Here is a 14,425-nt window from a genome sequence, read left to right as displayed (position 1 = left end):
CCCTGCCTATCCCCAGAAGCCACCTTTCGAGGCAAAATGGGAAATAATTAGGTTGCTGAGTATCAGGCGTTGAGCATGGAAATACAGGAACCCGAATGTTCAGGATTATTATGAGTAAGCGTCGTGGCCTCTATTCTGTGTCCACCGCACATTGCAGTTTGTGTCTTATCCTGGTTTCTCTAATGGATTATCTTCAAAGACGATCATTATCTCAAGGTGGAGGTCACTAAGTTGCTGATGTGTCTTACCCACGCGGGGTTTTGAAGCTGGAGCACACCCCGAGTGGCTGCGTAGGGTACGCTTGGCGTTTCACACCCAGCTAGTCGTCCAGGCTTGGGATCTGCACCAAAATCAGCCCCCAAGATTGTTTCAGATTTCGCGCTGGCAGGCAGGGGCGGGCTCCGCGAGGCCGCACGCCCCACCCCCTGCGCCGCACCGCCCCCGCTTCCTCGTGACCCCCCGGCGCCCCGCCCTCTTGGCCGGGACCCTCCCCAGGCTGATTGGCCCCTAGGCGGCGGATCCTCGGGCTGGCGGCCGACAGGCGCGCGTCACGTGGCCCACGGCGTCCAGGGCGCCGAGCCGCGGGCAGCCGGGCATGGACCCTCAGGCCGCCAGGGCCCAGGCACGGCGGGCCGCGGAGCCGTCTCGGGGCCCGCCGCTGCCTAGCGCGCAGGAGGCGCCCCCCAGCCCGGAGGTAAGCGCCGCGTGGGGGCCGGGAGCAACAACCAGCCGCATCCTGGGGCGGGAAGTCGCGGGGCCGGGCCGGGCTGGGCGGGGGCCGCGGGGCCGGGGAAGCGCCTCTGGCCGGCCTCGGGCCGCCCCGCGACCTGGAGCGCTGTTTGGCCTCGCGCTCGAGCTCAAAACTGCCAGGCCGAGGGGCCGCGGGGCTGCGGGGCGGGGAACGCCGAGGGCGTGGGTGGGCGCGCCGGGTCAGTGGGGAGGGCTGTCCGCTCGCTGGGCGCCGCTGCGAATTTGGTAAATGGGAGGTGACGCTGGTGACCGAGAGCCGGGGCCCGCTGCCAGGAGCCTGGGCGAGGGCCAGGTGAGAGCGGCGAGGAGAGGGACTTGACTTTACGGACCTGTGGACCTCTGTGCGTTGGTGGGGATGCCCGCTAACCCTGAACCCCAGATGATGTCACATGCGCACTCCCCCTTCTCCTTATTGAAACCAAAAAGGCCCTGTTTGACGCAGGGTTTCCAGAAACTTGTTTTCATGTACGCTAAACAGCACCCGGTTTTCTCGAGAACGTTACAGACCGTTATTACAGTCATTACCTGCCCTTGTTTACTGTCAGTACCGGCTAGGTGCTGAGGTAGGAACCCTCTGTTAGGGCTGTTTGCCCAGCCTAGCATAGTGCCTGGCACAGGAGATAGACATGCTGACTGGATGAATGATGCCTCAAAGATGGTACTTAGCCAAAGTAAGATATGAAAAATGCAGCGACACTTATACAGAAAATTACTTTGTGGTGCGGAATAGAATGGGACTAATTTTGTCTGAGCATAGCAGGAAAGGATCAAGGTGAGAGGCTGGTGGTGTCTGCAGAGGCGTGGAGATGAGAAAGTGCAGGGCACATGACCTGGAGTTGGGTCTCAGAGCATGCAGAGAACTATGCTCAACAGGTTGATGGGAGTTGGGGACGTGGGGACGTGCGAATGCCATGGCTAATTTTGCGCTCCTTCAGTGGAGGGCTGTTGAAGCTTTAGAGCAGAGTAGTGATTAATTCTGTAAGGCTGGGCCAGATGGCTGGATGGGAACGTGGTTAGGAGGCTGTGGCAGTGGTTTAGGCGAGAGGTCTGCATTCTCCTTGGGCGGCAGTGATCAGAAGTTGTCACTAAAGGGAGTGGAATTGAATTATTAAACCCAGACATAACTAGATAATGAATGCTGATTGGAGCAGGTGCCAAGTGCAGTTTAGATGTAGCAGAAAAGATGAATTTAAATTCAAGAAATGTTACATTCTTGCCACATGCCAGGTGTTTTCATAAATGGTATCTCATCATAAGTCCCCTGCAGGGTCAGAACAGTCACCCCCAATTTCTGGAGAAGAAAACTCAGGCACGGTAATTGAAGTGATGTGTTCAAGGTCACAGTCTAAATGGATGGCAGAGCTGGGATCAAAATCAAGTCTTTTTATGCAGGCAGGGAACATTTCGTGATTCATTAGAAAGAGGTCTTGGAGGTCATAGGGTTTCAGGAACTTCTGAGTGATAGGAGCAGAGAAGCATTTGGTTGGCCGTGCGGGAAGATTTTCAGTTAGATTAGAAATACTGCCTTCAGTGCTCAGCAATTGCAGAGGAGCTATAAAGCTTCCCCCACCTCAATGTGTCGGTGAGGAAACAGAATTCGATAGAGTTGTTTGCTAACTATAAAGTTGTTAAGTAACTGAAAAGGTAAAACGTATACCGGGGGGTGGCAACCGCAGGGAAGAGCTACCAACCTATGGCTGGAGGAACAAAGAGATGAAGTTGATTAAAATTTAAAAGCTTAGAGGAAAGGCTCTGTAGAGCTGAAATTCCAACCTTTAAGGAGGAGGCACTGCCTCAGCTGATGTAGGGGGTCTCTGAGCTTGGAGGAGAGTCCTGGGATCCAGACCTCTAAAGAGAAGGTGCAGTGATAAGGCTGGCTCTGCAAGAGTTCGCAGAACTGTATACTGGATTCTGTGGCCGCTATAGGAAGGCATTCCTGCTGCCATGGTGAAGTGTCATAAGGTGATGCCAACGTGAATAGGAAGGAATAGTCCGTCTCCTTCCAGCCTTGCGCAGTTTAACAGGGCAAAGCAGAAATGTGGGTGGCAGAGTCCCAGCCCTGCATCACCAAGGGGAGTATGGAAGAATGGGTGGGGTTGAGGTGCAATAGCTGAATACTGGGCATACCCCAGATACCCAAGTCCTTGGTAATCGTTTCTTCTTCCTGCAGGCTGGCTTTGCTACAGCTGACCACTCCAGTCAGGAGAGACAGACTGAGAAGGCTATGGATCGACTAGGCAAGTAGATGGCAGAGACGGTGGAAGCTGGGGAGACCAAGGACGTGAGGAGAGGGATAGTCCCTCTGTCTCATTTACCTTTTATTTTAGCCAGTCCTCTCTGCTGCTTGGTGGCCTCTGCCCAGGGTTGAACCAGTACCCTCCTTTGGAAGCCTTGCTTGGAGCTTCCTTAAGGGAAGTCCTGGGACTTTCCTTACGTTCAAACCCATCCTTCTACCGAGAGAAACAGCTTGAAACAGTGAAAATAGTACAGCAGTCTCCCCTTATTCCTAGGGGATGCTGAAACTGCTTTTTTTCCCCCTATATATACTATTTCTGATACAGTTTAATTTATAAATTATGCATATGTGATTAATAACCATATTAATGTAGAACAATTATGCCAATATACTGAAAGTTATGTGAATGTGTTCTCTCTCAAAATATCTTTTTTTTTTTGAAATGCGAGGTGGCTTAAGCTCTGTCATCCCAGGACTTTGGGAGTACGAGATGGCACAGATCTCGAGCTCACTAGATCGAGACCATCCTGCCTCCCACGGTTAAAGCAATTCTCCTGCCTCAGCCTCCCGAGTAGCTGGAACTACAGGCATGTGCCACCACACCCAGCTAATTTTTGTATTTTTAGTAGCTATGGGGTTTCACCATGTTGTCCAGGCTGGTCTAGAACTCCTGATCTCAAGTGATCCGCCCACCTAGGCCTCCCAAAGTGCTGGGATTACAGGCATGAGCCACTGTGCCCGGCCCCCTGCCTTTTTTTTTTTTTTTTTTGAGAGGGAGTTTTGCTCTTGTTGCCCAGGCTGGAGCACAGTGGCACAATCTTGGCTCACTACAGTCTTTACCTCCTGGATTCAAGCATTCTCCTGCCTCAGCCTCCCAAGTAGCTGGATTACAGGCATATGCCACCATGCCCGGCTGATTTTTGTATTTTTAGTAGAGATGGGGTTTCACCATGTTGGCCAGGCTGGTCTTGAGCTCCTGACCTCATGTGACCCATCTGCCTCAGCCTCTCAAAGTGCTGGGATTACAGGTGTGAGCTGCCGTGCGGCCCCTTTTTCTTTTTCTTTTTTTTGAGATGGAGTCTCACTCTGTCACCCAGGCTCACTGCAACCTCCGTCTCCTGGGTTCAAGTGATTCTCGTGCCTCAGCCTCCTGAGTAGCTGGGATTACAGGCTCGCACAACGGTGCCTGGCTAATTTTTGTATTTATTTATTTATTGTTTGAGACAGAGTCTCGCTCTGTCTCCCAGGGCAGGAAGCATTCTGCTCACTGCAAGCTCCTCACTTCTCCCAGGTTCATGCCATTCTCCTGCCTCAGCCTCCCGAGTAGCTGGAACCACAGGCACCTGCCACCATGCCTGGCTAATTTTTTGTGTTTTTAGTAGACGCAGGGTTTCAGGATGGTCTCGATCTCCTGACCTTGTGATCTGCCTGCCTTGACCTCCCAAAGTGCTGGGACTACAGGCGTGAGCCACCACGCCCAGCCTAATTTTTGTATTTTTAGTGGAGAGGGGCTTTCACTGTGTTGGCCAGGCTGGTCTCGAACTCCTGACCTCAGGTGATCTGCCCACCTCGGCCTCCCAAAGTGTTGGGATTACAGAGGTGAGCCACCACGCCTGGCCCTTTTTTTTCCTTTTAAAGTAACTCTCACAACAACCCTATCTTCATTTTACAGATGTGGAAATTGAGGCACAGAATAGTTAAATAAAAACAATTTAAAAATTGTGGTAAAAGATACCTAACATAAATTTACCATTTAACCATTTTACAGCATATAATTCAGTGGCCTTTTAGCACAATGGCAGTGTTGTGCAACCATCACCAGTACCTAGTTCCAGAATCTTTTCATCACCCTAAAAGGAAACCCTGTGCTCACCAAGTAGTCATTCTCCATTCCTTCCTTCCCTGAGTTCTTGGCAACCACTAATTTGCTTTCTGTCTCTGTGGATTTATCTATTCTGGATAGGCAAATGTGAGTTGCCTGTAAATGGAATCATAACAACATGTGCCTTTTGTGTATGGCTTCTTCCACTTAGCGTATTTTCAAGGTGCATCCATGCCATAGCATGTATCAGCACTGCATTCCTTTTTATGGCTGAATAATTCCATCATACGCATATACCACATTTTGTTTTCCCATTCATCCATTGATGGACATTTGTGTTGTTTCTCCCTTTTGCTGATTGTAAGTAGTGCTGCTGTCAGTATCCTTGTTTTATTTGAACACCTCTTTTCAGTTCTTTTGGGTATATGTTTAGGACTGGGATTGCTGGGTCATATGGTAATTCTGTATTTATGTTATGGAACTAGTTAAGTAAATTTCAGCTCAGTCACACTTTTTTTTTGTTGTTTGAGACAGGGTCTCACTCTGTGCAATGGCACGATCTTGGCTCATTGCAGCCTCTGCCTCCCAGGCTCAAGCGATCCTCCCACCTCAGCCTCCTGAGTAGCTGGGATTACAGGTGAATGCCACTGCACCCAGCTAAATTTTTTGAAGTTTTTGTAGAGACAAGGTTTTGCCACATTGTTCAGGCTGGTCTTGAACTTCTGAGCTCAAGCAATCTGCTTGCCTCGGCCTCCCAAAGTGCTAGGTTTACAGGGGTGAGCTACCGCGCCCTGCCCAGTCCCATGTTTAGTACTTGGCAAAACAGGGATTTGAAACCAGGCAGTCTGGCTTTAGACCCCTTGCACTGAACTATCACTTTATTGCTTATCACTGTTACTGTTGTTCCAGTATTAAGAGCATGGCTGTTTTAGGCTGATTGCCTTCTCTCCTGGGACCTGGCATCACCAAAGCACTGTGCTCGGAAATCCATTATCTTTCCCCAGTTTTTCCTCTCTTATTGTGAGACCTTTTGCAAATGTACCTTCCAGCCTCCCCACTGTCAGAAGGAGGCACTAGGTGCTGCCCATTGTAACTAGACAGGCTCTGGTCTGTCTGCAGTGCTCCTGCTCTCCTTTGTCCCTGTGCTCACCTCTAACATGCTCTTTGAGGCTGAAGGGAGGAATAAAAGAGCAAAAACTGCCGGGCGCGGTGGCTTACGTCTGTAATCCCAGCGCTTTGGGAGGCTGAGGCGGATGGATCACAAGGTCAGGAGTTCAAGACCAGCCTGGCCAAGATGGTGAAACCCCATCTCTACTAAAAATACAAAAAAATTAACTGGGCATGGTGGCGGGCACCTGTAATCCCAGCTTCTCAGGAGGCCGAGGCAGATAATTGCGTGAACCTGGGAGGTAGAGGTTGCAGTGAGCTGAGATGGCGCCACTGCACTCCAACCTGGGCTACAGAGTGAGACTGTCTCAAAAAAAAAAAAAAAAAAAAAAAAAAGCAAAAACTTAATTCAAGCCTGTATTGTGAAAGCGTATTATTTATCAGAGGCCCTTTGCCTCAGTGACAGACATGCAAACCACCTGAAAATGTTAACTGTCCCTAGCTCTCTTTGTAAATTAAAGGACCTGGCAATTAATGGTCTTGTATAAGACAAAACATCTTATTGAAAATAAGTTATCAGGTCTTTTAAAAACATACACAGAAGAGCATTTTTAAAAAAGTGCTCAGGTGGCTAAAGAAGACTCTGTGCACTTGCTTTACTACCTTCCTAGTAAGTCTGCCCAAAATTGACTGAGCACACAGCAGGTCCTCTTTGGTTTGTCACTAAGGCCATCTTCTCTTTGTCGATTTAGCCCGTGGAGCACAGAGCATCCCTAATGACAGTCCTGCCCGGGGTGAGGGCACCCATTCTGAAGAGGAAGGTTTTGCCATGGATGAGGAGGACTCTGATGGAGAACTGAATACCTGGGAGCTGTCAGAAGGGACAAACTGTCCACCCAAGGAAGAGCCTGGTGATATTTTTAATGAGGACTGGGACTTGGAGTTGAAAGCAGATCAAGGGAATCCATATGGTAGGTGTAGAGTCTCTGGGGGTCCTGAACCAGGCCTTCTCAGACACACCTGTCAGACTAGCCCTGAAGGCAGACAGTTTGGAACAGGGGTCCACATCTATGAGCTTAGGCTGGTATCTGTTACAGGTCTGCAATTTCTGTGACACCTCTTTTATATTGAAAAAATACATTTGACTTCGTAATGTATCACTGTTTTGACATCAAAACTGTCACTGTCTCCAAAAATGTCTGCTATGAATTGAGCAGCTGCAGATAGAAGTGCTGTGTTATCCAGTTTGCCTCCTCTCCACTGCTAAGAACCCTTGTCTGAGAAGCACAGCTTCTCAGCTGTTCAGAATGAATGCATTTACAATTCTTCAGGAAAGGAGAACTGTGTGTGTTTTTAAACAAAATAAGTGCAAGGATCTGTCCCCTAGACATACTTTGTGGCTGTCCATTTTTACCTTCCTTCCTTCCCTCCTTCCTTCCCTTAATCTGTCTTTTAAAACTGCCTGCAGATGCTGACGACATCCAGGAGAGCATTTCTCAAGAGCTCAAACCTTGGGTGTGCTGTGCCCCACAAGGAGACATGATTTATGACCCCAGCTGGCACCATCCGCCTCCACTGATACCCCATTATTCCAAGATGGTCTTTGAAACAGGACAGTTTGACGATGCTGAAGATTGAGTGTGGAGCTTTCTGCCTTGTAGATGGGCGGGCCTCCACGTCAAGATCTCTTTTCCTGTCTTGGAGGTGAAAAGTCGTATCTGAGAAAACGTTCTCAGTGACCCCTAGTCTGCAGTACACAGACTAGTTCTTTATTGAACAGTGTTCAATAAGGCCCCGTCGTTCTCCCCAGTCTGTTGTTGTTACTAATGGGCTCCTCCTTGGAATGTGTATGTTTGTGTCAAGAGGAGTTGTGTTCTTTGTAAATAAAGGTTAAAAAAAGAAACTAGTATGCTTCGTCTGCTTTTTTCCCATTTATTTATTTATGGAGACAGTCTCACTGTGTCAGCCAGGCTGGAGTGCAGTAGCGCAAACTTGGCTCATTGGAACCTCCACCTCCTGGGTTTAAGTGATTTTTGTGCCTCAGCCTCCCGAATAGCTGGGACTGTAGGTGCATGCCACCACACCCGGCTAATTTTTTGTGTTTTTAGTAGAGACGGGGTTTCACCACGTTGGCCAATCTGGTCTCGAATTCCTGGCCTCAAGTGATCCACCCACCTTGGCCTCCCAAAGTGCTGGGATTACAGGTGTGAGACACCATGCCCAGCCTTCACTCCTTCATTTAAAGTCCCTGAATGACGTTTTAAAGAATCAAACGCTTGGAGGCTTAAAACTACTTTGTGAAAGAAAAAAAAATTGCCGGGCGCAGTGGCTCAAGCCTGTAATCCCAGCACTTTGGGAGGCTGAGACGGGCGGATCACGAGGTCAGGAGGTTGAGACCATCCTGGCTAACGTGGTGAAACCCCGTCTCTACTAAAAAATACAAAAAACTAGCCGGGCGAGGTGGCGGGCACCTGTAGTCCCAGCTACTCGGGAGGCTGAGGCAGGAGAATGGCGTGAACCCGGGAGGCGGAGCTTGCAGTGAGCTGAGATCCGGCCACTGCACTCCAGCCTGGGTGACAGAGTGAGACTCCGTCTCAAAAAAAAAAAAAAAATTTAGTTTTGCTTCTGTAGATCTGGCACTGTTGACCAAGGATTGAAATCCAAGAGACATTGGTGATTTTGTAGCTGATTGTTTTCCTGTTGGTAGAAAATGGAACATTTACTTAGTTAACAGGCTTTTCCCTAGGCTGAAAACTAAATGGGAAATTAGTTAAACCAGCAATTGCATAATCCTTAATTGACACTAAACTCAGTTTTCCATTTAATATTTTAATCCTTACTTATGTGAAGTCTCTTAAAAATTTACCTCATTTTGGCTGGGCACGGTGGCTCACACCTGTAATCCTAGCACTTTGGGAGGCTGAGTTGGGCGGATCACCTGAGGTCAGGAGTTCAAGACTAGCTGGCCAACACGGAGAACCCCTGTCTCTACTAAACAAAAATTAGCCAGGTGTCATGGTGCACACCTGTAATCCCAGCTACTTGGGAGGCTGAGGCAGGAGAATTGCTCGAATCTGGGAGGCAGAGGTTTCGGTGAGCCGAGATCACGCCGTTGTTGCGCTCCAGCCTGGACAACAAGAGTGAAACTCCATCTGCAAAACAAAACAAAACAAAAAACCCCCGAACTTTACCTCATTTTAGAGATAAGGAATGCAAGACTCAAAGTTTTGACCAGGCCGGGCGTGGTGGCTCACGCCTGTAATCCCAGCACTTTGGGAGGCTTAGGTGGGTGGATCACCTGAGGTCAGGAGTTGGAGACCAGCCTGGCCAACACGGTGAAACCCCGTCTCTACTAAAAATACAAAAATTAGCCAGGTGTGGTAGTGGGTGCCTGTAATCCCAGCTATTTTGGAAACTGAAGCAGGAGAATAGCTTGAACCTGGGAGGCAAAGGTTGCCGTGAGCCATGATCATGCCACTGCACTCCAGCCTGGGCAACAGGGCAAGACTCTGTCTCAAAAAAAAAAGAAAAAAAAAATGTTTTGACCTCTTCAAGATCACACAGTGAGCAGCAGAACTGGGACCTAGATGCACATGTGACTCTGAGGTCCATTTTTGGCCCTGCGTGTGTGAGAAGATAGCACCATCTGGGGCCACGCCTTGGCAGGTCTGGGATCCATTAGAGTAAGTCACCTTTGTGTCTGACGGACTCAGGGATTGTTTCTTCCTGCCTCCTTACTGAAGCTGACTCAAGAAAAGCTTTTAGATGTGAAATTTTAGTATACTCCTTAGCAGTTAATTGAGCATTTAACCATGTAAACATTTTCAAAGGCCCCACAAGGTGTGTGAACAAGGCAGAACCTTGTGAGGGAATGCAGTGGCTTTGGCGGTGAGGGGAGTCATGGCCAAGGCTGTCGTAGGGAGGAAAAAAATGCCCCTTCCGCTGTCTTTGTTAAAAGGGCAGTTGTAGATCATATCACCACATCCCCCTTTCTTCCTCCTTGCAAGGCCATAGATGATGAGACCATGAGTATGTCTGACATGAAAAGGTAAACTTGAGAAACAGAGCCAAGAGATATTAGGGGTTTGAGGAGGATGGCAGAATTGCTGAAATGTCATGTTATTGAAAGGTTGTGTTGGCCCATGTGTGAGCAGGAGTTATGAGGCAGCTGAAACTATGAGTAAAGGCGGAAGTTGTGAGTTGGGGTATTATATATATAGGGGGGCGGGAGGGAGAGAAGAAAAAAATAGTATGAAGAACATATGTGCATGAGTAGCTAAGTAAAGAAAATTCACACAGCGTTGCTGCTGTGATCCGTGGAGGAGTTGTGAATCTAGGCCTGTTTTGCTATTTATTCATTATTTATTTATTTATTTATTTATTTATGAGACGGAGTCTCACTCTGTTGCCCAAGCTGGAGTGCAGTGGCATGGCCTCAGCTCAGTGCAAGCTCTGCCTCCTGGACTCACGCTGTTCTCCTGCCTCAGCCTCCTGAGTAGCTGGGACTATAGGCGCCTGCCACCATGCCTGAATAATTTTTTGTATTTTTAGTAGAGACGAGGTTTCACCCTGTTAGCCAGGATGGTCTCAATCTCCTGACCTCGTGATCCACCCACCTCTGCCTCCCAAAGTGCTGGGATCGCAGGTGTGAGCCACTGCGCCCAGCCATTTATTTATTTAGAGATGGAGTTTCACTTTTGTTGCCCAGGCTGGAGTGCAGTGGCACTATCTTGGCTCACTGCAACCTCTGCCTCCTGGGTTCAAGCGATTCTCCTGCCTAAGCCTCCCAAATATCTGGGATTACAGGTGTCCATCACCACACCCGGCTAATTTTTGTATTTTTAGTAGAGATGGGGTTTCACTATGTTGGCCAGGCTGGTCTTGAACTCCTGACCTCAGGTGATCCGCCTGCCTCAGCTTCCCAAAGTGCTGGGATTACAGGCATGAGCCACTGTGCCTGGCCCAATTGTTCTGCTTTGAATATTATTCTGGTACCCTACCACTGGGTGATTCAATCAAGGTAAAGAAGATGTAGAATATTGGTTATCTCAAGGGGATGAAGTGGGAATAAGAAAAAAAAGTGAAATGGAAAAATACTAATGATATAAGATGTGAAAAGGTGGACTTTCAAACTACTTTCATAATATTGCATGTATGAAATAATTGCATGTATACGTATAAAGATTAGAAGGTAAGATGGAGAATTGGAAACAATTTGATTAAATGATGGAAGTGTAGATAATTTTGCTTTTACATTTTTGTTATTTTAAGATTTTGCAATTAGGTATTATTTTTAAACCTTTCAATAGTTTTTGGGGAACAGGTGGTTTTTGGTTACATAGATAAGTTATTTAGTGGTGATTTCTGAGATTTTGGTGCGCTCATTACCAAGCAGTGTACACTGTACCCAGTGTGTAGTCTCTTATCCCTCACCCCCCTGCAGTTAGGTATTTAAACAAGACTTTATTTTTTTTTATTTTTATTTTTTGAGACAGGTTGTTGCTCTGTCGCTCAGGCTGGAGTGCAGCGGCATGATCTTGGCAGTTCACTGCAACCTCTGCCTCCTGAGTTCAAGAGATTCTTCTGCCTCAGCCTCCCAAGTAGCTGGGATTACAGGCATGTGCCACCACACATGACTCATTTTTGTATTTTTAGTAGAGACAGGGTTTCACCATGTTGGCCAGGCTGCTCTTGAACTCCTGACCTCATAGGATCCGCTCACCTTGACCTCCCAAAGTGCTGATATTACAGGAGTGAGCCACCGCACCCGGCCAAGACCTTAGTCATAAGTGTCCTCTGTCTAGGCTTCCCTGTTCTTGCTGACAAACATCACAATACTTACCTTACTCTACTGTACTCATTGGCTCACGGGTCTGCCTCCCTCTTTAGGCCAAGAGCTCTTTGAGGGCAGGACTTTAGCCCAAGAGCTTTTTGAGGGCAGGAGTATGATTTACTCAACATCCCTGTTTCACACATACTGGGCATGGGGCCCAGCATGAAAATGCTCAGTGAATATCGCTACAAATTCCTTTACCTTCAGTAACGATGCAATATTTGCCTTGACCGTATTTAGGGTTGCCTGATAACATCCCAGGCTGGTGATGAAAAAAGAGCAAGGTATTTGAAGAACCTTTAAAAAGTCTTTGTGTTAAATTGGATTTGGATTTAATTATAATTCCTTATCTATTAACTTTTTTTTTTTTTTCTTGAGACTGAGTCTCATTCTGTTGCCCATGCTGGAGTGCAGTGGCGCGATCTCGGCTCACTGCAACCTCCGCCTCTCAGATTCAAGCAATTCTCTGCCCTAGCCTTCTGAGTAGCTGGGATTATAGGCGCCCACCACCATGCCCAGCTAATTTATTTTTATTTTTTTTTGTATTTTTAGTAGATACAGGGTTTCACCATCTTGGCCAGGCTGGTCTTGAACTCCTGACCTCATGAACCACCCGCCTTGGCCTCCCAAAGTGCTGGGATTACAGGCGAGAGCCACCACGCCTGGCCTAATTTACTATTTTTAAAAACAGTGTATGGGGATAGAATGGAGAGAAATGTCCAGAAGTGGTGTGTTTGCAACTGTGCTTTAATCTGAAAGCCTTCAATCAGTGACCAAGTAAATTTTGTTCTCTAAAAACTAGTGTACGTGTGATAAGACAAATGAGTTTGTAATGCAAAGTATGGCCAGGCATGGTGGCTCACCCCTGTAATCCCAGCACTTTGGGAGGCCGAGGCGGGTGGATATCCTGAGCCCAGGAGTTTGAGACCAGCCTGGGCAACATGTTGAAACCCCATCTCTACCAAAAATACAGAACAACAACAACAACAAAAAATCAGCTGGGCATGGTGGCGCACACCTGTAGTCCCAGCTACTTGGGAGGCTGATGTGGGAGGATCGCTTGAGCCCAAGAGGCAGAGGTTGTAGTGAGCTGAGGTTGTGCCACTGCACTCCAGCCTGGGTGACAGAATGAGATCCCATCTCAAAACAAACCCCAAAACCAAAGTATTTATTTGATAAACAACAAATCATGATTATTAAAAAAATCAATAAAAAGAAAATATCACAATGATTTCTAACCAGTGTCCTATATTGAAGAATCGTAATTTTAGGTACTCAATAAAATGAAAAATCTTTTATTTATCTGAACCTCTACTGAGCTGAGAAGTCTCAATCTGAGAATGGGGGAAAACATAGATGTTGCTTAGTTTGGCCTTGTGCCATCTGCAGAAATCCTCTGTGCCTACTTCTAGTTGCAGGGATCTCACTACCTCAGAAGGATCTCCTGTGTTAGCCCCTGTGTTAGCCCCTGGCTAGTGTTTGTTAGAAAAGTCTTCAGTGTAGGACGGGCATGGTGGCTCACGCCTGTAATCCTAGCACTTTAGGAGGCCGAGGTGGGTGGATCACCTGAGGTCAGGAATTCGAGACCAGCCTGGCCAACATGACAAAAATCCACCTCTACTAAAACTACAAAAATTAGCCTGGCACAGTGGTGCACACCTGTAATCCAAGCTACTAGGAAGACTGAGACGTGAGAATCGCTTGAACCTGGGAGGTAGAGGTTATAGTGAGCCGAGATCTCACCACTGCACTCTGGCCTAGGTGACAGAGCCAGACTCCATCTCAAAAAAAAAATAATAATAATAAAATAAATAAAATAAAAATAAAAAAAGGGAAGTCCTCAGTGTGCTGAGCTGAAATCTACCCATTTGGTTCTGGCCTACTCTGTGGTCTGACACTCTTTCAAATATTGGAAATTAGCCATCTTGTCCTCTCTCTAGCTTTTTGTTTTCCAGGCTAAACAGTCAACAGGCGGTTGCATATACATGTGTAGAATCAGAGGGAGAGGGATGCTGGAGGTGCGAATTTGGGAATTGTTGAGGTCTCAGTAGGTGTTACAACACTGAGAGAGGTTAAGGGTCTTCAGTGAGGGCACGCGGAGAGAGAAGGGGGTCGAGGACAGAACTCTGGGGAGCAATGGCAGTGAAAGGGTAGGTGGAAGGATCTGGCCACAAAGGCAGGCTGTGGCCGCAGAGGAGAAGGAAGACCAGGTGGGTGGAGGTGCCTTTCAAGCCAAATCTAATAATAATAAGATTTTTAAGGAAGAGGGAGCAGCCAACTTTGATAGAAAGAGGCCAAGTAAGATGAAGGCTAAAAGGGGTATTTTGGGATGTGGAAATTAGGAAGTACTCACATGGTGTCATGACCGGGGAGGGGAACAGGCAGGTACACTGTGGGCTGAAATGGGATGTGTGTGGCCACCTGAGCTGCTGCCTTTGTTATCATTGCTTCTCTTGACTGGGGAAATGGTGACTTCTGGCCAGCTCCTCTCAGACTGTCAGACTGAGAAGAGACAGTGATGGGAGAGAAAAGGAAGGAACAGGAGGAGGACAAAGGTCGACAGAGGTTATTGAGAAATAAGGTACTAAGGGCCTGTTAGGAGGAACAAAAGAGTAACTTTTTTTCTGACTTTTCTTTCAAACAATATTGTTCATCAAGGAAGAAACCACAGCTGACT

General features: G+C 47.7%; 1 protein-coding gene across 3 annotated transcripts; it reads left to right on the top strand.

Annotated features, from left to right (window-relative positions):
* The first annotated feature begins 462 nt into the window (after positions 1–462).
* COPRS (coordinator of PRMT5 and differentiation stimulator) lies at positions 463–7,818 on the top strand. 3 transcript variants are annotated; one of them, XM_003912569.3, is made up of 4 exons: positions 463–694; positions 2,921–2,987; positions 6,668–6,886; positions 7,384–7,818. In XM_003912569.3, the coding sequence occupies exons 1-4, from the start codon at positions 596–598 to the stop codon at positions 7,551–7,553; spliced, it is 555 nt and encodes a 184-aa protein (XP_003912618.1). In that variant the 5' UTR covers positions 463–595; the 3' UTR covers positions 7,554–7,818. The 3 variants fall into 3 exon arrangements, with proteins under 3 accessions (XP_003912618.1, XP_009188331.1, XP_009188332.1); XM_009190067.3 differs by lacking the exon at positions 463–694 and adding an exon at positions 838–1,042; XM_009190068.4 differs by lacking the exon at positions 463–694 and adding an exon at positions 1,293–1,421.
* The last annotated feature ends 6,607 nt before the right edge of the window (positions 7,819–14,425 follow it).

The sequence above is a fragment of the Papio anubis genome, chromosome 17 (genome assembly GCF_008728515.1).
Source record: "Papio anubis isolate 15944 chromosome 17, Panubis1.0, whole genome shotgun sequence".
NCBI lineage: Eukaryota > Metazoa > Chordata > Mammalia > Primates > Cercopithecidae > Papio > Papio anubis.
This window is presented reverse-complemented; position numbering and strand designations above follow the sequence as displayed.